The sequence below is a fragment of the Phycodurus eques genome, chromosome 14, assembly GCF_024500275.1.
Source record: "Phycodurus eques isolate BA_2022a chromosome 14, UOR_Pequ_1.1, whole genome shotgun sequence".
NCBI classification, from domain to species: Eukaryota; Metazoa; Chordata; class Actinopteri; order Syngnathiformes; family Syngnathidae; genus Phycodurus; species Phycodurus eques.
In genome coordinates this window covers 17323626-17348027 of record NC_084538.1, presented here as the reverse complement: position 1 = coordinate 17348027, position 24402 = coordinate 17323626, and the positions used below count along the sequence as shown (strand labels likewise).

At 43.9% G+C, this 24402-nt stretch overlaps 2 protein-coding genes across 5 annotated transcripts in view; one reads left to right on the top strand and one right to left on the bottom strand.

Moving 5' to 3' along the window:
• eipr1 (EARP complex and GARP complex interacting protein 1) overlaps positions 1-617 on the bottom strand; it is a 60237-nt gene extending 59620 nt beyond the window's left edge. For both annotated transcript variants that reach the window (XM_061695791.1, XM_061695792.1), the window contains exons 1-2: positions 388-617; positions 107-190 (exon numbers count right to left, since the gene is read on the bottom strand). In XM_061695791.1, coding sequence (XP_061551775.1) covers positions 107-190; positions 388-429 — 126 coding nt within the window. In that variant the 5' untranslated portion in view covers positions 430-617. The remainder of the gene's footprint in view (positions 1-106; positions 191-387) is intronic.
• A 56-nt stretch (positions 618-673) lies between these two features.
• Positions 674-24402, top strand: part of trappc12 (trafficking protein particle complex subunit 12) — a 34833-nt gene continuing 11104 nt past the window's right edge. For 2 of the 3 annotated variants that reach the window (XM_061696682.1, XM_061696681.1), the window contains exons 1-8: positions 674-730; positions 1172-2454; positions 2866-2982; positions 12126-12239; positions 15680-15818; positions 21977-22089; positions 22340-22412; positions 23452-23525. In XM_061696682.1, coding sequence (XP_061552666.1) covers positions 1189-2454; positions 2866-2982; positions 12126-12239; positions 15680-15818; positions 21977-22089; positions 22340-22412; positions 23452-23525 — 1896 coding nt within the window. In that variant the 5' untranslated portion in view covers positions 674-730; positions 1172-1188. The remainder of the gene's footprint in view (positions 731-1171; positions 2455-2865; positions 2983-12125; positions 12240-15679; positions 15819-21976; positions 22090-22339; positions 22413-23451; positions 23526-24402) is intronic. The other variant, XM_061696684.1, reaches the window with a different exon arrangement.

The following is a 24402-nucleotide window of genomic DNA, read 5'->3' as shown; positions in this document are numbered from 1 at the left end:
ACACATACGTAAATATAGTGTACTTCCATGCACAATGCAATAGGAGAACGTTGGCTGTTGTTTTTTTTTCGGTTTTAAACGTGACTCGTGTTGTCTGTTTTCTCACCTGGTTGTCAAACTTCAGAGACTGTGTGCCCACAAGGAAACGAATAGCATCAGTTTCAGCTGTCTGGGCAGTAAGTGATCGTGCCTAAAAGTCATTCAAAGATACAACATATGCAAAATAATGGACTTTAGATACATCTCAATCAACAACAACAGCGGCAAACAGAAGATCTTATTAAACCACCTACTCGTAATGTATCGTAACGGAACTTACAACAGTGAAATTGTCTTCTTTCTTCGCAAGATAAATACTATAGTCTGATAGCATCGTAAGACACATACCTGGAATTCAAGTCCATAAATGACGGGTGCGTCGTCTTCCATTCTAACTGCAGATGACTCCTGAATTGGACCGGTTTCAAAAATATATTTTATTATTCAGGACAACGATTGTTTCCACCACTTCCGCGATTATAAAATATGTCATAGTCATCTGTGCGAACGGAATAGCGTAACCACGGTTATTCAACGTTGAATACGTTTTTAACCGTACGTATATAGATCCAGGAATACCACACAAGTTTCATTTGAGATTTGGCAACTATGGGTTGCCGTACACAAAGCTTCCGGGTAGCAATCGGTACCGCGCGTGCGCAATGTTGTTGTATGCTTTAGCCTGTGAGAGGTAAGTTCTTGTACCTGTATTTTATTTTTGTTGCACCGTTTGCCTGCTGTTATTACATTGCTGCTTCGATAATTTGGGGCTGTTATATGCCTTTATAACTGTCTGTGACTGTTTCTGAAGCATTTAATTGACTGAATTAGCTGCGTTTCTTGACGCTATAGGAAGCCTTGGCAAAGTAGCTAAATGAAAACAATGCGTTTGGTTACTCACTGTCACGTTACTTGCACGAGAACAGCTATATATATATATATATATATATATATATATATAAACTGAAGATCCCGGATGTTGTGTTGTTTTCATAGGAAAGTTAATGATTTAATATGCTAAACCACTGGGCTGTGAATGTCCATGCTACAATTGTAGTTATTGTTGTTATATTGGCTATTTAAAAATATTTTATTACCTATTTATTTTAATTACTTACTCACGTCTTTCAAGATTTGAAAAAGCAGTAAATGGATAGTGAGGACGCTCCAGCCCAGCGGCCAGTCACTTTGGACATCACAGTAGAGGATGTCACCCAGGAGACGCCATCCCCATGTCTTCCAGAGTCAACTAGCAGTCAAACTCCTGCCAGAGATAATTTCCTGCCACAGGGAGAGAGCATTGACCTTGGGGGAGACTTTGCAACGCCCCAGGGAGACAGCAGTGCTTCACCTCCAGAAAGTCTGATGGACAAGCTCAATGACCAAATGATGGAGAGTGTCATTATCTCAGATTCAGCCAATAACAGTGAGGAGGATGATGTTGCTCCCATTGACTCATTCCTTGAATGTGCCGTTGCTGAAGGAAATGAAAGATACACATCATGTGACACTGAGGAACAAACCGACTGCATACAGATTATGACTGAGACTGACATTTCAGATGTGCAGCAGGAAGAAGAATCTGACAAAAAAGAGGAGATAAAACCAAGAGAGCGGGCAAATTCATCTCACACTGACACACAGTATCCATCTAGTTTTAAAAGTGAGCAACCAGTGTTGGAAATGGGGACAAATATCAAAGATGAGCCTGTGCCAGTTTGCACTATATTTAGCCAGAGTAAGCAGCCAAATTCCCTGATACCTGACGGCTTCCAGCCCACCCTCATCAAGTCCCCGAGCTTTAGTATGGGGAGTGGTGGGGGAGGTGATGAAGCAGTAACCCCCAGCAAGTTGACCATTCCACTTGTATGCCAGCCTAGCCCTAGCCTCAGCAAATTCTTCAGTGACAATGGACAGGGCAATCCAGCCTCTGACTTTTTTGATTCCTTCATGGCCCCCTCCTCCTTCATCTCAGTGTCCAACCCCAATGCAGAGATCCCTCCAGGCCCAACTGATACACCTATAGCCACAAACCCCCACCAGCTCTCTTTTACCTCCTCCTCCTGCACCACCCCTGGTACACCCACTCCCCACTCAAGACATAGGTCTGCCACTCCTGACTTTGCAGTCAAGTGTCAGTCTCCTCCATCCCCAACATTACCATCTCCAAATCAACCCCTTGCCTCAGCTCCAGTCACACAGCCTTTCAACCATCTACAGGCTGTGTTCTCAGGAAGTGACGATGCATTTGCAACGGCGCTCAGTCTGAGCGAGGTGGACAGACGCCATGATGCATGGCTGCCATCTGAGGAGACGAGGAAGTCATTGCTCTCCATGGCCACACAGCAGTATAGCCCAGTATATGCAGAGAGTAACAGACTCACCATGCCCGGTCTTAAGTTTGACAACCTTCAGGTAAGACAAACAATTTCCAAGAAAATATTTTTTTGTTTAAAAAAATAGTTTCATCACCACTTATTTATTATATCATAGATGAAATCCTGCCAAAAGGGTCATGCATCCCTATTATTAAAACAATTGTAATAAGCAATCAGTAAATAACTGCTTGCTCTGTTGTTGCTTCAATTGAATGATTTGTTGATAGACATGCAGTACCATTATAGACTTTGTATAATTGCCTTCGTATGAAAAATATTACGCGAGTGCTTTTAAAATATCACTGTCAATGTATGTCTAATAAATTTCCACCAAAGCTCGCTTGACAGATTTAACTTTCATTTGGATTATAAACCAAAAATGATATGCAGTAAGCTATAATAGTTTTTTTTTTTTTCATTTGTCACTGCATTGTACATTTTATCACAGGGTGATGCTGTAAAAGATTTAATGCTTCGATTCTTGGGGGAGCAAGCGGCCATGAAACGACAAGTTCTTACTGCCAACTCTGTGGAACAGTCCTTCCTGGGTCTCAAACAGCTCATTGTAAGTTTCTAATTATTAATGCAGTGCTAGTCAACTACTTAGTGTTTTGAAGAAGAACGACATGACAAGCATAAACAACATGAGGAAGTGCAACCACTGATAAAGGCTTCTGACAAATGTACCTTATTCTTATTTTGAAGAATGTTATAATGAATTGTAGATTTTGTTTTGGCCCTTAGAGCAACAGACAGGGCAAGCAAGGTGGAAATATTGATAGTGGATTAGTTTTCAGTTATGTATATGTGCTGCACAGCAGTAGACAAAGACAAGATAGGGAAACAGGCTGTGTAGATGATGGTAAGACACGATCCGCTGCTGGTTTTCTAACATGTCAGCCGCAGTATCTCCCACCCTCTTTGCCAAAGGTGGTGTTATGGAATCTAATGGCTCGGGGGACAAATTATTTATTTGTTGTCAATTTTTATAACATCAGTCGGCCGCTGAAAGTGCTCCTATGCTGGGTGATTGCAGTATGCAGTGGATAAGTGGCATTGTCAAGAATGGTCTGTAGTTAAGCAAGATTCCTCTGCTCCAATGCAGCTTCCACACAGTACAGCCTGATCACTGAACACGGATTCCTGATGAACATTCCTATGTTCAGCCGTGTGCGTCTCTTCCTTGGTGCAGACCCCCAACACAATAGCAGAGGACAGGACCAGCAACTACATTTGCATACATTCATTGCAGATATCAAATAATGCCAGTCTTTTCAGGAAAACTGCCACTTATTGTAGAGCACGTCACTGTTCGCCGAGCAGTTCAATTTATTGTTCAGATCCAGCCTAAGGTACTTGTAAGACTTCGCATTCACTCTCAATGTTCACATGCTGCAGAGGGGGAGTACAATTTCCTTCGTCCTGTTGTGTTGATCTGTAGGTGGTTTTTATTATAACATCCAGTTAAAGTCCTTGATGAGGCTTATGTATTCTGAATTCTGAAATGTACATTATTTTTCAGTTTATGGTAACCTTGCCGAGTGTTTTCAACCTCTCGAAGTTCAACACTTATCTTAGTTTTTACCCTTTCAAGCAATTCATTGGACTTTTAATAAAAAAAAATGGAAAGAACTGGCATGTTCTAAACGTTTTGACAGGTGTGCAGACTTTAACTTTAAACTGGACAAAAGAGTGAAAGCAACACAATCTACAAGTGCCACAAAATTGTGAGAACTTCTACAAGAGAGTTGGGAATAACTTTGCGAAGAATATTTGATTTCCGTATTAGAGATAATGCCAGAAGTCTGTTCAGCTGTAATATCGTCCCAAGGGTGCGACTTTAATGAGTCAAAGGTTTGGACTACATTTCTGTTTGTAGGTTGATTCCGTAATTTATTTTGCAACTGAGCGAGTTTTTGTTTTGTGCTTTCATTTCAGAGTAAAATGAGAAATTGGACGGTATAAATAAAAATAAATAAATTTTTAAAAAAGCTGGAAGAATTCTGGTGTTCTAAATATTTTGACTGGTAGTGTATATATTATCGCTATGTAAAGGGTTTTTGTTAAAGGTGATAAGGTAAATAGTTTTAGGATTTTTCAGGATTTTGGGGTGAGTCTGTATCCCATTAGAATAGATGCACCCTTCCACTGAGTAACAGCTGAATCCCATCTCCACATTCAGAACCAAAACAAGAGTTTCGTAAACTGACCATACTTGAGTCATTGTGATATGTTCACATATCGGACCTTGACACGGAACAACAAGTGGAGGAAAACCATTTTTGTTTCTGAAACTGAATTATCTTTTTTCTCCACATTATGAAGATAAATTCTGTTCCTATTTTAGTTCCAAATGTATGTCTTTACATATCTAGAAAAGCTTTACTAATACACTGTGTTCCAAATTATCATGCAAGTGATATTTTTCTCAGATTTCCCTAAATAGTCAATGCAAACGACAATTAGCAACAAGCATAATTTTCAAGTTATCAACTGATAGAGCGTAATTGGAATGTTTTTGAACAAACCGCGGGGGCTTAGCAGGGACGCCCAGACGGGGAGGTGTTCGGGAGGCATCTGAATCAGATGCCCCAGCCACCTCATCTGGCTCCTCTCAATGCGGAGGAGCAGCGGCTCTACTCTGCGCTCCTCCCGGATGACCGAGCTTCTCACTCTATCTCTAAGGGAGAACCCGGACACCCTGCGGAGGAAACTCATTTCGGCCGCTTGTATCCGGGATCTTGTTCTTTCAGTCACAACACACAGCTCGTGACCATAGGTGAGGGTAGGAACGTAGATCGAAAGGTAAATAGAGAGCTTCGCCTTTCGGCTTAGCTCCTTCTTCACCACATCAGACCGATACAAAGTCTGCATTACTGCAGACGCTGCACCGATCCGCCTGCCGATCTCCGGTTCCATTCTTCCCTCACTTGTGAACAAGACCCCAAAATATTTGAACTCCTCCACTTGGGAAACGATCTCATCGCCGACCTGGAGAGGGGATGCCACCCTTTTCCAACTGAGGACCATGGTCTCAGATTTGGAGGATTCTCATCCCAGCCGCTTCACACTCTGCTGCGAACCGCTGTAGGGAGAGTTGGAGATCATGGCCTAATGAAGCCAACAGAACCACATCTACAAAAAGCAGAGATGCAATACTGAGCCCACCAAACTGGACCCTCACTACACCTCGGCTGTACCTAGAAATTTTGTCCATCAGTTATGAAAAAAATCGGTGACAAAGGGCAGCCTTGGTGGAGTCCAACCCTCACCGGAAACGAGTCCGACTTACTACCGGCGATGCGGACCAAACTCTGACACGTGTCGTACAGGCACCGAACAGCCCGTATCAGGGGGTTCGGTACCCCATACTCCTGAAGGACCCCCCACAGGACTCCCCGAGGGACACGGTCGAACGCCTTCTCCAAGTCCACAAAACACATGTAGACCAGCTGGGCGAACTCCCATGTACCCTCGATGACCCTGCAGAGGGTGAAGAGCTGGTCCACTGTTCCACGGCCAGGACGAAAACAACACTGCTCCTCCTGAATCTGAGATTCGACTTCCCGACGGACCTTGCTCTCCAGCACCCCTGAATAGAGCTTACCAGGGAGGCTGAGGAGTGTGAACCCCCCGGTAGTTAGAACACACCCTCCGGTCCCCCTTCTTAAAAAGGGCGACCACCACCCCAGTCTGCCAATCCAGAGGCACTGTCCCCAATGTCCACGCGATGTTGCAGAGGTGTGCCAACCAGGACATCCCTACAACATCCAGAGTCTTTAGGAACTCCGGGCGAATCTCATCCACTCCCGGGGCCTTGCCACCGAGGAGCTTTTTAACCACCTCGGTGACCTCAACCCCATTGATAGGAGAGCCCGCCTCAGAGACCCCAGACTCTACTTCCTCATGGGAAGGAGTGTTGGTGGAATTGAGGAGGTCTTCGAAGTATTCTCCCCACTGACTCACAACGTCCCGAGTCGAGGTCAGCAGCGCCCCATCCCCACTATACACAGTGTTGATGGTGCACTGCTTCCCTCTCCTGAGAGGCCGGATGGTGGACCAGAATTTCCTCAAAGCTGTCCGGAGGTCGTTCTCCATGGCCTCACCGAACTCCTCCCACGCCCGAGTTTTTGCCTCAGCGACCACCAAAGCTGCATTCCGCTTGGCCAGCCGGTACCCACCAGCTGCCTCTTGAGTCCTACAGGCCCAAAAGGCCTGATGGCTTGGCAATAGAAACGCGGAACATGGTCCCCTCGGACTCAATTTCCCCCACCTCCCCCGAGACGTGGATTAAGTTCTGCCAGAGGTGGGAGTTGAAACTCCTTCTGACAGGGGATTCTGCCAGACGTTCCCAGCAGACCCTCACAATACGTTTGGGCCTGCCAGGTCGGACTGGCATATTCCCCCACCATTGGAGCCAACTCACCACCGGGTGGTGATCAGTTGACAGCTCCGCTCCTGTCTTCACCAGAGTGTCCGAGACATGTGGCCACAAGTCCTATGACACGACCACAAAGTCGATCATTGAACGGCGACCTAGGGTGTCCTGGTGCCAAGTGCACGTGTGGACACCCTTATGCTTGAACATGGTGTTCGTTATGGACAATCCGTGGTGAGCACAGGAGTCCAAAAACAGAACACCACTTGGGTTCTGATCGGGGGGAGGGGGGGTTCCTAACAATCACGCCCTTCCAGGTCTCACTGTCATTGCCCACGTGAGCATTGAAGTCCCCAAGCAGAACAACGGGAGCGCTCTCCAGCACTGCTGTTTGGTGCATAGGCACAAACAACAGTCAGGACCCATCCCCCTACCTGAAGGCGGAGGGAGGCTACCCTCTCGTCCACCGGGGTGAACCCCAACGTACAGGCGCCGAGCCGGGGGCAATAAGTATACCCACACCTGCTCGGCGCCTCTCACCATGGGCAACTCCAGAGTGGAAAAGAGTCCAAACCCTCTCAAGAGGACTGGTACCAGAGTCCAAGTCGTGTATGGAGGTGAGCCCGACTATATCTCGTCGGAACTTCTCAACCTCACACACCAGCTCGGGCTCCTTCCCTGCCAGAGATTTGACATTCCACGTCCCTAGAGACAGTTTCAGGAGCCAGGAATCGGATTGTCAAGGTCTCCGCCTTTGGCCACCGCCCAGCTCACACTGCACCCGACCCCTGTGGCCCCTCCCACAGGTGGTGAGCCCATGGGAACGCGGACCCACGTTACCCTTTCGGACTGTGCCCGGCCGGGCCCCATGGGTGCAGGCCCGGCCACCAGGCTCTCTCCTTCGAGCCCCACCTCCAGGCCTTGCTCCAGAGGGGGGGCCCCCGGTGACCCGCATCCAGGCAAGGGAAACCTAAATCCATAAATTTTATTCGTCATTGGAGCCGTGCTTTGTCTGGTCCCTCATCTAGGACGTGTTTGCCATGGGTGACCCTACCAGGGGCGTGAAGCCCCAGACAATTTAGCTCCTAAGATCATTGAGGCACACACACCCCTCCAGCACAATCAGGTGACGGCTCAAGGAGGGGAGAATAATTAACAAACATAATAAATAAATTAAGCAGAGGGAGTATTTCAAACACCCCTGTTACACAACAAAACTGTTCTAGCACAAACGTCTTAAAGATCCACCATTCTGCATTGCCATGTAGATGAAAAAGACAGGTAAAAAAATATAACGTTTGTTATTTATGGTAATACACTGTATTCCAAAATTATACACAATATGATCTAAGTTAAAACAGATGTTGCATTATTGTTTTTCTTCTATTATATCTCCTGTTTATTAGATCACTGATAGCAATCTCAGAGGTTTGATAAATAGTTTCCCTGATAACCCTAATTAAAAAAAAAAAAAAACAAAAAAAAAATAGTTAAGGAGATTTTTCCACATTATAAGGCAAGACACAGTTATTATACATAATGGGGAGTGGGGGAAGGATTTTCCGCTGATAAAAAGCGTGAAATTATTCAATGGCTTGTGAAAGGAATAACAATTTCAAGAATATTGTTAAAAACGTTGTGTGATTCAGAGAGCAAATATGTTTGTTTGGGTCAAGGTACAAAGGTATATTAAGGAAAGTTGGTCAGGCAAATGGTAATGATATGTTATGATGATGATACATGATAATGACCCAAAACACACAGCTAAAAACACCCAAAGAATGGCTAAGACCAAAACATTGGACTATTCTGAAGTGGGCTTCTATGAGTCCTGATCTAAATCCTGTTGAACATCTGTGCAAGGAGCTGAAACATGCAGTCTGGAGACAGCAGCACCTTTCAAACCTGAGACAACTGGAGCAGTTTGTTCCAGAGTGGGCCAAAATACCAGCTGAGAGGTGCAGAAGTCTTGTTCAAAGTTACAAAAATAATTTGATTGCAGTGGTTGCCTCAAAAGGTTGTGCAACAAAGTATTAAGTTAAGGGTACCATCTTTTTTTATTTAGCCCTGTTTCATGAGTTTGTTTTTTAAAATAATTCTGTTCAACCACAATTCAAAAGCAATGTCTTGATTTTCATTGTTTTATTTATTATTACTTTTCTCAGGTTCAAGTTTTTTCTGTGCCCACCCTGGGTTTTTCTTTCTTTAACAGAGGAGCACCAACAATTTTGTCCATGTGTGTGTATTTTAAATATTTTCAATGTATGAAAAGTGCAATATAAATAGATTTGATTTGATATGTGTGTTCAATGTGGAAACGTTTTTTATTTTTTTTATTTTTTTATTTTAACCTTTATCCAGCTGAGGCAATTGAGAACTGATTCTCATTTGCAATGCTGATCTGGCTGTACAAATAAATACGTACCGTATAGAAAAATCTGAATATGAATACATGTACTGTTACATTCCCAATGTCTTATTATTTGAAAGGTGAACGTTTTGTAATTCAGGTCCAATCAGGACAAACTTACAAATAAGACAAAATGCATTCTATTTTGTTTTCCAAATCCCAATGACACAGGGACAATGATAAAAAATAAATAAAAAATTAATGACTGTCTTTTTTTGCACCATTGGAAACCAGTGTGTGTGCTCTTTTTTTGGGAGTCAGAGAAAGTGGATAAGGACTAGTGGCATTAATGCCATCTTCAGCATTGCTCTCACTGTGAGTTTCAGAGGCAAAAAAGAAATGGGTCAGGCTGTTATTGTTGACAACCACGCCATTAAAACTATGTAACAGCCCACTAGATAATCAGTGGTTCATATTACCCAGAGGAGTGTCACTTACAACTTGGACTCAGTACTGAACCATCTTAGGGAGTGTTTTGTGGAGTTCTCTTAAAAGCCACAAGCTACTTTTCATATTACGCCAGTTTTGTGTCTCAGTGTCTCTCTGTGGTACTGTTGTAAAAGTCCAGCCATTGCTGGTGGGAGGAATGATGGCTGATGTGTGAAGTTCATATCGGTAAAGTAGGGAACCATCCCCCAGCTTGAGAGCAGTGTTCTGTCCCCTCGGTTCAAGTGTCTGAACACCAAACTACACAGGCTTCAAAGTGAAGATGGCCTCGGTTGGAATCACTGGCCTGCAAGTTTTTCATATACTGTTTTTTTCCCTCTTTGTGTAATGCTGGATCTTTATTGAAGTTGCATGGGAGCTCTGTATTAACCAAAGCTGAGTGGAGCAAGTCTTTTTAAGTTTGGTTTGCTTGGAGGCTTTCGGTCTGGTGGGAAGTTGTGTGGGCGTTCTTTTGTCATAAAGAACTGTAATGCAAGGCTTTTTTCCCAATTCATCAAAGTAAAGGCACACTAAACGTGACGTTCAGCACAATTAAGAAGCCTCATTCCTTTTCATCATGCAACAAGAACTTAGAAATGTGTGTGTGTGTGTGTGTGTGTGTGGTGTGCCCATTTGTGTTGGACTCACTGTATTGCCATGCATGGAAAGATCTACTGAAACACTTGAACCGTGTTGCAGCCATTAAATTACAAGTTAATGATTATTTGCTAAAAACAATAAAGTTCATCAGTTTGAACATTAAATATCTTGTATTTGTAGTGTATTCAATTAAATATAGGTTGAACATGATTCGCAAATCATTGTATTCTGTTTTTATTTATGTTTAACACAACATCCCAACTTCATTGGAATTGGGGTTGTCTTTACCAGTTGTGTAATTATGTTTGAGTCAGGCTATAGAATTACATTTATGTGAAAATAAATATATAAAAGCAGACCATTATGAAGTCTACATTTTTGGTTTTGCATCGTGAGTATTGTTCTGCTGGACAGCAGTAACACTATGATGTTGACATTTGATTTGAATTGCTTTGGTCTTGACTGAACTGGAAAGTCCACAACTCAATGTGCTGAACTGTTTAGCTCACTTTGGCTCCGCCTGATGTTTCCCTTGCAGCTCCTCTTGCTCACCTCTTTTTACTTTGCCACCCACTGCTTCTTGCTTCTGTCACTCAACTTTTTATTTTATTATTTTTTAAACTGCTTCCAATGTTGATTTCTGCACTCTTGTCGCTTGGTGTGCTCTTATGTGCTCTCGTGTGCCAAGTACTGTACATTCTAGATGTTTTCATTTTCCCTAGTTACCCTGTGTCCATTTTATACAAGCACTAAGAAACAAGTGCACATTTATGCTTTGCAGCAGGGCAATGGTGTACCCTGGCATAAAGTAGGGTGTGTATTTTGTCTTGCAATAGAGTTCCTCTTGTCCTGATTCAACCTGGCTCCCTACCTTGTCCTCTTAACCCCTTACTTCTTAATTATCTCATACATGCCCTTACCTTAAATCACCTTTTGCTACTCTCCATGTTGGTCTTTTTCCACTCCCTAAATAGTTTTTCCCTTCCTTATACCCAATATTTTATTTTACTGCTACATTACTGTAGCGCTTTCCTTCACCCGCTCTCTTTTTCTGCCTAGTCTGTCAGCTGCTTGGCCGCCTCTGAATCTTCATTAGGGCGGGAAATTTACTTGAAAACACAAAGGCAGCCTGGACAGTCAAAGCAGCTGCAGCGCCTCTCCAATAAAACAGGGAACATGATGTAGGGATTACTGCAAATAAAACACTTTTCCTCCCACTGCTTTCTGGTGAGAGATGAATTACCAACCACTAAGGAATTGGGGAGTCAGTTTTCAGGCGTTAATTTTACTGTATGTTGTTTTTATTTGTTTTTGTGTTTAGGTGACTCCACAAGTGATAGATCTGTGCTGACTCTCCAAATTCATTCAGCCGTGTCTTTATGGACTTTCTATTATGCACTGGGGAACAGGAATCTGACTTCCTAAAAGCTGCTCCCACAAATTTGGAAGCATAGAATTGTTTAAGAGTTTTGTAGTACGTTAGTAACCAATCATTTGCTGTAATAATAAAGAACAGAATCGTGGGGAACTGACAGCCGTCACTCAGTGCAGCCCGCAAGCTAGTGGATGCCAATGTATTGTCTCCAACTTGTAATGCTTCAAACCACCGACAGCAAAAGATGAAAACATCGTTCATCAGCTGTTAGCAAAATTTAGACATTGCACAGCGGAGGCTCAGAATGCATATCTGGCCATTCTCGCGGATCTCTCCAGCTATGGCGCCCATCGGATTCAACTCCTATCCATCCATTCATACTTATATCTATCTATCTGGTTAAGTTAAATAATAAAAGGTGCTGGACACAAAGCTATCATGTCCCTCAGATCTAGTAAGTGATATGACTTGAGATGTGATTGCAATCACTCAGAGGCTTATTGTCTCACCTCCCTACAGAGCAGTAAGAACTGGCGAGCAGCGGTTGATCTGACAGGCCGTCTTTTGACAGCTCATGGCCAGGGATATGGAAAAGCTGGACAGCCAACTTCCCATATCACTAACTCACTTCAGGTAAGCTGCAAACAACTGCTTGTGTTTCTGGCTGAATTGAGAAATGGCTTGGCTTAAAAATACAAGTCGATGCATTTCCATTCATCCATTTTCTGTACCGCTTATCCTCACTGGGGTCATGGGCGTACTGGAGCCTATCCCAGCTATTTTCGGGCGAGAGGCAGGGTACACCCTGAACTGGTCGCCGGCAGCCCAGGGACAAGGAAGTCTGTGTCAAATCTGGGGACTCAGCAGCAGTGAATAACAACTTCTGTTGCCAGAGAACAGAGAGCTTTGGTGTGAGCTTCACAAAAGTAAGATGGATGAAAACTTATTGAAAGATAATACATCAATAATCATCTATTACACAGGAAGACCAAGCTTTGCTATTTTAATGTCGCTGTTAGATGAGGTTAAACCTTTCTTGCCAGTTTCGAAAGTGTCCTCCATTTAGATCTAAGGCTCATCTAAGGCTTAACATTCAAGTTGAGCACCTTGTCCAACTCTTGGAGGTTTCATGTGAAACTATTTCCACTGCATTTATCAACACCATAGAGTGCTGTGAAAAAGTATTGGCCCCCTTCTGAAATTCTTATATTTTTGCATAGTTTCCTCACTTTGTTTAAGATAATAAAACAAATGTAAATATCAGACAAATATAACCCAAGTGAACTTAAAATGCTGTTTTTAAATAAAGATTTCATTTATTAAGGGACAAAAATATTCAGTTACCTGGCCCTGTGTGGAAAAAGTAAGGGCCCCCTCAACCTAATAACTGGTTGGGCATTCCACAGCAGCAACAACTCAAATCAAACGTTTTCTATAACCAGCAATGAGTTTTTCACATCTCTGTGCAGATATTTTGGCCCACTGTTCTTTGCAGAATTGTTTGAATTCAGCAAAAATTGAGGGTTTTCGAGGATTAACAAAAGTTCAATTCATGCCACTGCATTTCAATTGGATTCAAGTCTGGACTTTGACAAGGCGACTCCAAAACCTAAATTTTGTTTTTTTAAGCCATTCAGAAGTTGACTTGCTGTTGTGTTTTGGATCATTATCCGGCCACAGAACCAACTGCACATCAGCCTGAAGTCACAAACTGATGGCTGAACATTGTCCATCAGGATTTTCTGTTCAAGAGCAGAATTCATGGTTCCATCAATCACAGCAAGTTGTCCAGGTCCTGAAGGAGTAAGCAGCCCAAGACCATCACACTACCACCACGTTTGACTGTTGCTATGATGTATTTACACCAGATGATTATATATATTTATTTATGTATTTACACCACACACACCTTCCAAAAAGCTTTCATCTCGTTAGGCCATATAATATTCTTCCAAAAGTATTGGGAATCATTCAATGTTTGTTTGTTTCTTTCTTTATTTTTTTGCAAAAGACGAGCCTTTGTGTACTTTTTGGTTAGCAGTTGTTTTTGCCTTGAAACTCTGCCATGGGTGCCATTTTTGCCCAGTCTCTTCCTTCTTGTGGTGTCATGAGCACTGACCTTGACTGAAGTAAGGGAGACCTGCAGTTCTTTATAAGTTGGCCTGCATTCTGTTGTGGCCTCTTGGATGAGTCATTGCTGTTCTTTTGGGATAGTCCTTGTGGGCCGGCTACTCCTGGGAAGGTTCAGCACTGATCCCCATTTTCTCCATGTGAGGATAATGGCTCTCCCTATGTTTCGCTGGAATCCTAAAGCTTTAGAAATGGCTTTTGTAACCCTTTCCAGACTGATAGATGTCAATTACTTTCTTTTCTCGACTGGAATTTCTTTGGATCGTGTCATTTTGTTGCAGCTTTTTCAGATCTTTTGCCTGACTTGATTTTGTTGGTACAGTTTCTGTTTAAGTGATTTCATGATTGAACAGATTTGGAGGTAAAGAGGCTTGGGTGTGATCAGTGAAAATCCACCTAAAATTGTGATTAGCTGCAATTCATGATTTAACACGGGGGGTCATTACTTTTTCCACACAGGGTCAGGTAACTTTGAATATTTTTTTTCTTAATAAATGAAATCATTTAAAAGCAACATTTTATGTTAACTTTGGTTATTTGTCTGCTATTTACATTTGTTTGATTATCTTAAACATTAAAGTGGGAAAACTATGCAAAAGTATAAGAATTTGAGAAGGGGGCCAATACTTTTTCACAGCACTGTATGTTATAATCACACCTTAAGTCATTGGTGTAGTGGCCTAAAAGCCATTGTTTACAATCCACAATGCCACATTGTTTTTGGGAAACGTTTGGAAACCGTGTTTCCATTATTGTTGATTGCTTCCAAATGCATATAGAAAGGCCAGTCAAACACATGCACAGTCAATTTGTCCCACCAGAATCATGCACCGTGTCAAATACCTCCTTGGTATCATGCGGCCAGGTGCAACAGTGTTTATTTCCAAAGAATGGGGAAGTCGTGCATCCGACATACAGGTCACAGGAAAATTGTGGGCTCCTTGATGAACTCCTACCTGTAGACATTGTATTATCTGACCGAAGGTTCATCATCAAAGACAGTGTGGGCCTAATGTATGCTAAGGTGAAAGGTCCCGCAGTCCCCCTAAAAAAGAAAAAAAAAAAACACACTGTACCCTTAATCCGAAGGCTGTGGAAAACACACCAGCGACTGTAAAGCTGGTGTATTTTGTGAAAGGGGTGATTGATAACTTGTAACAAGTCTAGACCGTTTCACAGCAGAGTACCTGTTAGTTTTTTTCTGCAATGTCAGGGTGAGGAGGTTACCCTTCTTGACAAGATTGTGAAGTTTTCTGTGCTCTGTCCAACTTGTCTCCAAGTCATCACTTTCGGTCATACTGCTCAATAAAATATCTGATTGTGACATTGCTGTTTTATTTGGGTAATATTTGGGCTTGAGTAATATTTAAGCGCCACAATGTCTGGCAAGGCGGCATGATGGACGACTGGTTAGCACATCTGCCTTACAGTTCAGTGGACCTGGGTTCAAATCCGGCCTCACCTGTATGGAGTTTGTAAGTTCTCCCCGTGCCTGCGTGGGTTTTCTCCGGGTACTCCAGTTTCCTCCCACATCCCAAAAACATGCGTGGTAGGTTAATTGACGACTCTAAATTGCCCGTAGGTGTGAATGTGAGTGCGAATGGTTGTTTGTTTATATGTGCCCCGTGATTGGCTGGCGACCAGTTCAGGGTGTACTCCGCCACGTGCCCAAAGATGGCTGGAATAGGATTCAGCACGCCCGCGACCCTAGTGAGGATAAGCGGTATGGAAAAGAGATGGATGTCTGGCACCTTCTTTATCCTTATCCCCCGCAAATAGCAGGGGTTCACTGTATTTTTTTAAACAAATTTAACTACTGTACATGTTTTTTGCCCTTAAGTAAAAAACATGCAGATGCAGTACTTTTACAGACCAGTACTGTACAGCTTTTATTTTCTTGCCTATTGCCCAAAGAAGTTTATTTTTGTGTGTATCTCTTCCAGCTTTGGTTCGTGCGTTTGGCCCTTCTGACCAAGCTAAACCTCTTCCAAAATGCTGAGCTGGAATTTGAGCCTTTTGGTGACCTGGATCAACCAGACCTCTTTTATGAGTACTACCCCACTGTATATCCCGGTAGAAGAGGTATGAAAACACATACACACTCAAAACACACACCCAGGTCAACGTAAACTGTCTTCCACCGTCATTGCATACCTCTGTAGGAGGTGTATTTTCTTTCTACACCAAATAATAATGAATTTCAATAAATCTTGCTTGGGAAAGTCAATACAATTTCCAGTCTTATTTAGCAACATGAAAGTAACTAATGTTTCCACATAGCTCACATTTCAATTCACCGTAATACACTTTAGAACAGGAATACGGGTTGTGTAGGCTGGATGGTGACTGCTGTGAGTTACATTTAAATAATATGACTTATTAGCGTGACAAGACCTGTGTAGCCTTACAATGAAAGAACGGATACAACAAGTATAGTATTGTGCTGCATGCTGACTTTTTGTAAACAAGAAACAACTATCATCCATCCATTTAATTTTCTGTACCGCTTATCCTCACTAGGGTCGCGGGCGTGCTGGTGCCTATCCCAGCTATCTCGGGACGAGAGGCAGGGTGCACACTGAACTGGTCGCCTGCCAATCGCAGGGCACAAACAAAACAAGCAACCGTTCGCACTACTAGTACAGTTTCAGTACCACAGTAGTACTGTACAGATCAGTGACTTTTATATTTGAAAATCGGAACATGAAAATGAACATACTAACTACAATGTTTATAAAACCGACCTTTGATGGCAGTAATACAAATCACACCATAGCAATGTTTCGTGTGATGTCCTCATATGGACTCATATAACTGAAAATATGAAAACGGAGCTGATCTAAGCATGGAATCGGTTCAAGAAATGTGTGTGTCCACACGAAAATGATGAAAAACTGTGGTATATATCCCAGACCTGTGTGGCGCTGTTGCGAAGTCACCAAAAACAGAATAAGAAACCTCGCGACGTTATCAAACTCACAGCAATGGCGGTGAGTGCAAAGCGAGGAATAAAGGAGACATTTTTGTGGCGATTTTGCTGGAAAAGCCATTATCATGGTCAGGGGTTTCTGCCGCACGAATGCAACAAGTGTAATCCTCCATCGTTGTTGTTGCTTGCAGTTTACAAACGTCACTTGATAACTTGCGCAACAGTGTAGTCATTTCAGGAAAGATATGTTCTGAGCTTGATCCACTCTGGACCTGCTTTAAAAAATGATGGAATTTGTGCTCCCAAAACACAGGCTCCGTGTGGACGGAATGCAGAAACTATAATACAAAAACAAAAAAACTTTGCAGATACACTGAAGTGTGTTTCCATGTGGACGGGGCCTAAGATCAATCGCTGGTCGTTCATCGCGAGCCTAGTCTGACTCCCAATATGATTGGCCATTTCACTCGACCACCAGTAATGGCTGACTTATGTATTGAGCAGAAGGGCAACAACTTGGGAGTCAAGCTTTAAACTGTTAACAAAATGAAACAATCTCCTACCTCATTTGTGGGCTTTGAAACATTTTCACATTAATTGTTCCTACAATTTTAAATTTTACAATTTTAGGGAAAACTATGACTGAAGCACCCCCCACAGGACTCCCCGAGGGACACGGTTAAACGCCTTCTCCAAGTCACAAAACACATGTAGACTGGTTGGGCGAACTCCCATGCACCCTCGAGGACCCTGCTGAGGGTGTAGAGCCTGCCCACTGTTCGACGGTCAGGACGAAAACCACACTGCTCCTCCTGAATCTGAGATTTGACTTCCCGAAGGACCCTCCTCTCCAGCACCCCTGAATAGACCTTACCAGGGAGGCCGAGTAGTGTGATCCCCCTGTAGTTGGAACACACCCTCCGGTCCCCCTTCTTAAAAAGGGGTCCACCACCCCAGTCTGCCAATCCAGAGCCACTGTCCCCGATGTCCATGCGATGTTGCAGAGGCGTGTCAACCAGGACAGTCCCACAACATACAGAGCCTTTAGGAACTCCGGGCGAATCTCATCCACTCCCGGGCCTTGCCACCGAGGATCGTTTTAACCACCTCGGTGACCTCAACCCCAGAGATAGGAGAGCCCATCTCAGAAAACCCAGACTCTGCTTCCTCATGGGAAGGCGTGTCGGTGTAATTGAGGAGGTCTTCGAAGTATTCTCCCCACCGGCTCACAACGTCCTGAGTCGAGGTCAGCAGCGCCCCATCCCCACTATACACAGTGTTGGTGGTGCACTGCTTTCCTCTCATGAGACGCCGGATGGTTGACCAGAATTTCCTCGAAGCCGTCCGGAAGTCTTTCTCCATGGCCTCACTGAACCCCTCCCATACCCGAAATTTTGCTTCAGCGACCACCAAAGCTGCATTCCGCTTGGCCAGCCGGTACCCATCAGCTGCCTCAGGAGTCCCACAGGCCAAAAAACCCCGATAGGACTCTTTCTTCAGCTTGACGACATCCCTCACCGTTGGTGGACACCAACGGGTTCGGGGATTGCCGCCACGTCAGGCACCGACCACCTTACGGCCACAGCAGCAATGGAGGCGCGGAACATTGTCCACTTGGACTCGATGTCCCCCACCTTCCCCGGAACATGAGCAAAGTTCAGGTGGGAGTTGACACTCCTTCTGACGGGATTCTGCCAGAGGTTCCCAGCAGACCCTCACAATACGTTTGGGCCTGCCACGTCAGGCCGGCATCTTCCCCCACCATCAGAGCCAACTCACCACCAGATGGTAATCAGTTGACAGCTCTGCCCCTCTCTTTACCCAAGTGTCCAAGACATGCGGCCACAACTCTGATGACACGACCACAAAGTCGATCGGTGAACTCCGACCTAGGGTGTCCTGGTGCCAAGTCCACTTGTGGACACCCTTATGCTCGAACATGGTGTTCGTTATGGACAATCCGTGATGACCAGAGAAGTCCAATAACAGAACACCGCTTGGGTTCTGATCGGGGAACCCGTTCCTCTCAACCACGCCCTTTCAGGTCTCACTGTCATTGGCCACGTGAGCATTGAAGTCCCCCAGCAGAACGATGGAGTCCCCAGCGGGAGTGCTCTCCAGCACCCCCTCCAAGGAGTCCAAAAAGGGTGGGTACTCTGAACTGCTGTTTGGTGCATAGGCACAAACAACAGTCAGGACCCGTCCCTCCACCCGAAGGCGGAGGGAGGCTACCCTCTCGTCCACCGGGGTGAACCCCAACGTACAGGGGCCGAGCCGGGGGGCAATAAGTATACCCACACCTGCTCGGCACCTCTCACCGTGGGCAACTCCAGAGTGGAAGAGAGTCCAACCCTTCTCGAGAGGACTGGTACCAGAGCCCAAGCTGTGTGTGGAGGCGAGTCCGACTATATCTAGACGGAACGTCTTGACCTCACACACCAGCTCGGGCTCCTTCCCTGCCAGAAAGGTGACATTCCATGTCCCTAGAGACAGCTTCTGTAGCCAAGGTCTCCGCCTTCGGCCACCACCCAGCTCGCAGTGCACCCGACCCCTATGGCCCCTCCCACAGGTGGTGAGCCCATGGGAAGGTGGACCCACATTACCCTTTCGGGCTGTACCCGGCCCGGCCCCATGGGTGCAGGCCGGGCCGGGCGCTCTCCTTCGAGCCCCACCTCCAGGCCTGGCTCCAGAGGGGGGCCCTGGTGACCCGCGTCCGGGCAAGGGAAAACTGAGTCCATCGTTTGTCGTCATCATAAGGGGTCTTTGAGCCGTGCTTTGTCTGGTCCCTCACCTAGGAACTGTTTGTCATGGGTGACTCTGCCAGGGGCATAAAGCCCCAGACAATTTAGCTCCTAGGATCGTTGGGACACACAAACCCCTCCACCACGATAAGGTGATGGCTCAAGGAAGGGTACATTATTACACACAACTTAATTTCTGAGCTTATTTGTTCTACTTTCTTTTTATGTATGGATTACTTGGGTTGTTCCCAACATCTGGTGAAAATGTAATGTCAATAGCCCCTTTGGAAATATATTTAGTCAGAAAAATGGTGACGTGTTAAAAACGTATTTCAGCCGCTATACATATTTTTGCATTTATATAGATTGGACCAAAAACAATTTGAAAGTAATACAGGGGAAGTTTGTACCAGGACTTTTTTCATCCCACTATCCTTGAGAAGCTAAAACAACTCAACTTGTCTGCAGCAACTCTTGGCTTTTGTTGGTCCTCTTTTTATACTGCATGAATTGCTCTCTAATGAATTCCCATTACTTAGTATCTGCTTCACCCCTCGAGCAACAAGAGGGCTGAAGCAGACACACACTTACACAATTCTTTAAAAATACGCACCAATTGACTTTCCTTTGCTCAATATTAAATGCCCTGTGCCCTGCAAGTTGCTTGCAAACAAACTGGCACACATTTTGATTTATAGCATCATTTGTTGAGCATTTCTTTGGCCCAATGCTTGCATTGACCATGTATGGTCATGAGCAAAATCCTTAAATGCCTTAAGAGGTGGCTGCCCAAGTGCTACTTGCCCTCTAAGGAATATGGATAAGGTTTTTTTTTTTGTCAATTATTCATTTTTGAAATTACATGTATTACTCCTGAATGCTTTGTCTTACAATAACCATTCATTCATATACCTTTCAGCCAAATGTGCTCAATTAACATTCATTGTAGCTTCATTTAATCAAATATAATAATAACAATGTATTGAGGGTGTTGTATTGGATATTTTTAAATAGAAAATTACATTCAACAATAGCTTTGGCAGTTGTCTTGCATTGTTCTACAAATCTACATTGTCTTTGCACCAAAGAGTCCAGTTAGCATTATTGTGAGGGATCTCGTTTGATGTGCGTCCCGCATCTGAGACGCGCAAACATTAGTAGGGACGCATAAAGTATGATCAATTTGTGTCTTAGGACGCAGAGCTAAGGCTTAGTACTCCATCGTGGTGCTGGAAATCCAGTGCATGAATCAGGGGGTTGTGCTCAACATGCTTGGGGCAGTGCATTAAAATGTAAAGGAAGATGGTTTTTACCAACAATAGGAGGCGCTATATTACAATGAAATATTGTCATACAGGTGTTCAGGGCGTGATTATTATGAAACGTGATGTTTGATATTTTTTGGGGAGTATGTGCAGGGGAGTTATTCAGCAATAACTGTTTTGTGGCGAAGGAAATGTGATATGTAAAGTTTGATGCCCCGCCCCTGTCATATAATATGGAAAATGAAAAGCTTTTAACAACTTTTATTGTCTCGGGTCTGGAGATATGCTACACACCAAGTTTGAAGTCAATCGGATGAAAGCTGTAGAAGTTTACGAAAGTATGATCCCTCTGAATGTGGGGGAAAATAGTAAAAAAAGTGCCAAAATTGTATTTAAAAAAAAAAAATCATAGCTCACTTCCAGTGCATTTTAGGATATGGCTTCAGTTGACTTTTTTGTACGTCTCGTGGTGATACAAGTGCCTCCCAATTTTCATAGTCAGAGGTGACACGTAGTGCAGGGGCCATTGTTTTTTAGATTTGTAGGGGGAGAGCCATTTTTTAGTAATCACGTGAAACAACTTTAAAATATAAATTTTTCGCCACGTCCCATCTGTGTGCAAAGTTTGGTTAAAATCGGGGTATGTTTAGGCCATCAGAAATGCGATCTTTTAAGGAGCGATAGGCTCCAGCACACCCTTGACCCTAGTGAGGATAAGTGGTATGCAAAATGGATGGATAATAACAATATAGATAAAGAATAATTCCTACGATTACAATAGGTCACTTACAACAGTCACTGCTCGAGCGCTAATTAGCATCACTGTTCCAATACCTTTGGAGGGGAATTTATAGCGATGGGTGGTAGTGTTAACCAAAGATGGACCAGCCAGGTGAGCTTCAGATTTGATGACGATATCAAAGATCCCCTGATCAAAGCCTTGGGGTTCGTCTGAATATAGGTTATTTCGCAATAATGAGTGTGAAAGATGTTGAGACAGAAGGATGAAGCATGGAGATTAGTGATGGTGCTGTGCAGCATTTGGAGAGAATGATAAGAGGGTTTAATAAGCAGCCATACATACAGTAGCTCAATGCCATCTGTAGGTTCTTGCCTACAGGGCTGTCTGTGCAGTGTGTGTGGGTGGAGGGGGTTTGTATTTTCATCATGCACCTTTGTTTCCTCTTCCCTTTCTCCTGCAATGTCCTCATCCCACCCCATTTTCTGATTTCCCCATCCTCAAAACTTCCCCTGTCTCCTGTTTTTTTTCTTCTTTCCCAACTTCTCCATCCTTCCCTCCCACAGGCTCCATGGTGCCATTCTCCATGCGGTTACTGCATGCCGAGTTTCCCCAGCACCTGACTAAGCCCCAGGAGGCTCTGGACCGCCTGCACAATCTCAAAACTGTCTGCCTCACAGTCAGTAACATGCACAAACAAACAGAGCCTCCAGATGAACATAAAGCTCTGCATAATATGTAGCGCTTGCATTAAAGACTGCTCACCCACACACACACAAAAAAAAAAACATTACTCAGATAAATACTGAAGTCAACCTTTGTAAACAAGGAAATATGGTCAGATTTTAGAGTTATTGAATATGCTGATTCCAGTATAAACATAGAAATCCTACAGTGCTGTGCTAGCAGTGAAACCGTTTCTTGAACAGATCCTGGAGAACTTGGATAAAGGCTTGGCTGAGGATGGCGGCATGATCACCCTAACAGAGGAGAATCGGCAAGGTAAGTACACCCATGCTCACTCAAACAGACTTAAGGCTGCAGACCTGGCCCCAGGCCCAAACAGCATCACACATTGAAGGAAAGTGAGGTCACAAGGCCCAACTGGGAAATTCACAGACGTACGCACAAACAAGCACTGAAGCACACCTGGTGCGGTACTGCAGTATACCTCAACTACACACACACACATTGTCCACCTCACAAACACATCGATGTGGGCTCTTAAAAGTGTTTAGCACCTCACTGCTTTTGTACTCATGCTGAATATCAAGATGGGTTCTCTAGCCAAGCCAGCAGAGCAGATCAATACACATCAGTCTTACCCAAGCTACGAGCATCTGCACATGTGGTGGGGATCTAGACGGGCAGTATAGACTGTAATCACCACTTTTTCACTAACACTACCCCTACGCAGACCACATGTCCTTTAAAATTGCTCAACATAGCAATAAATCTATTTGCAGGCTCCTGTCAGTGTGTTTTTCTTTTTAAGCACAAGAAGCGATTAAGTAAGGCTATTTTAAAGCCATGAAAAACAAAAATTCAGTTTCTAAATGTACCAAGACATTTGCTTGTAATTGGAAAAAAACTGTCAGGACGGTGTGTGTGAATATATGTGCGTGCACCAGTGATGCCAGTTTGTGTAATAGCTCTGCCCTCTGTCTCTCCTCTCCCTGCCCACACAGACAGCCGACAGTCAAGTCAGTAACACAGGGCCATGCCTTCGCACATCAGACCCCTACTGAGTGATTAGCTCCCCTCCCCAACACACACTCACACACAGACACACTCACAGGTGTGCTGCGATGAATAATAATAGGCCTGTACAGAAGCTCTTCCACGGGGGGTACTGTCTGAGGCAAAGAGGAAAAGTGCCGCAGTGTCTTCCCTATCGCCTCCCCTTAAAATAAACCTTGGTGTGGAGTAGTAAAGCAAGGCAAAGCATAAAAAAAAGTAGGATTTGTGGGAATAATGTGTTCCGGAGCAGAGACCCAAATGAACAAAACATCTGCCCTGTATTCTTTCTTCATGATTTTAGAATCTCTGAAGCTGTGGAAATCTCGTCTCAGTCGAGTCCTCTACTCCATGGCCAACTGTCTGCTGGTGATGAAGGTGCCTATGTTTAATGTCCTTATACAAGTGTCTAGAGTCCGCCTGTGTGTGTGGAGGAGGAGGTCCTGCTGTGTGTGTGTGTGTGTGTGTGTGTGTGCGCGCGCGCAGCTCACACACGCGAGCGGGAGAGAGAGAAAGACTGGGAGAGCTCTGATGCAAGGCGGGTTGAGGATTCACAGTGAAATCCCCCCAGACTGACCACTAATTGGATTCTTGGTCAGAGAGAGAAGAAAAGGAAGGGTGCCGGTGCATTTCAGAAAGTAAAGAGAGCCACAGTGCCATCTACTGTCAAGGTGACATAGCTGAATGTAATACCGCTTTTCATGGTATGGAATTTAGGTCATTTACATAACATTACATCAAACCTGAAAATTATTCAAATAACTGATTAATGTCATGACACTTTTTGATACTCAGTTGAGTTACCAAGATCAGTGGTCCCTAAAGAGTGGAGCATAACATATTGCGGTCTACTGATTGGTCAATCAGTACTGTACTCTGTGTCAACAGCGAACAAATGAAGAATACATAACAAATCTTATTGTACAAATCAGCCACATAGCAAGATAAATGCTTCATCTATTGTTGTTTGTTACTTGTTGTGTGCCAGTTCCATTGGTAGGATATGTTTTTTTTTACCGCAGTAGAAAGTTTTTGTTTTTTTCCCCTAATAAAATATTGTTGCAGAACCCCACAATTCACAACCCTGCTCGTATGTTGCTTGAGGTTTTATAATACATTTGTTAATATCTGGTTAGTTATTATACCTTCTTAATAAAAGAATGGTTTACGTTTGGCATAGACATTTGTTACTATTCTGTTGTTCTTAGGTTGTGTCAAAATTAACCCAGAACACAATATAGAGTGATTATAGTGT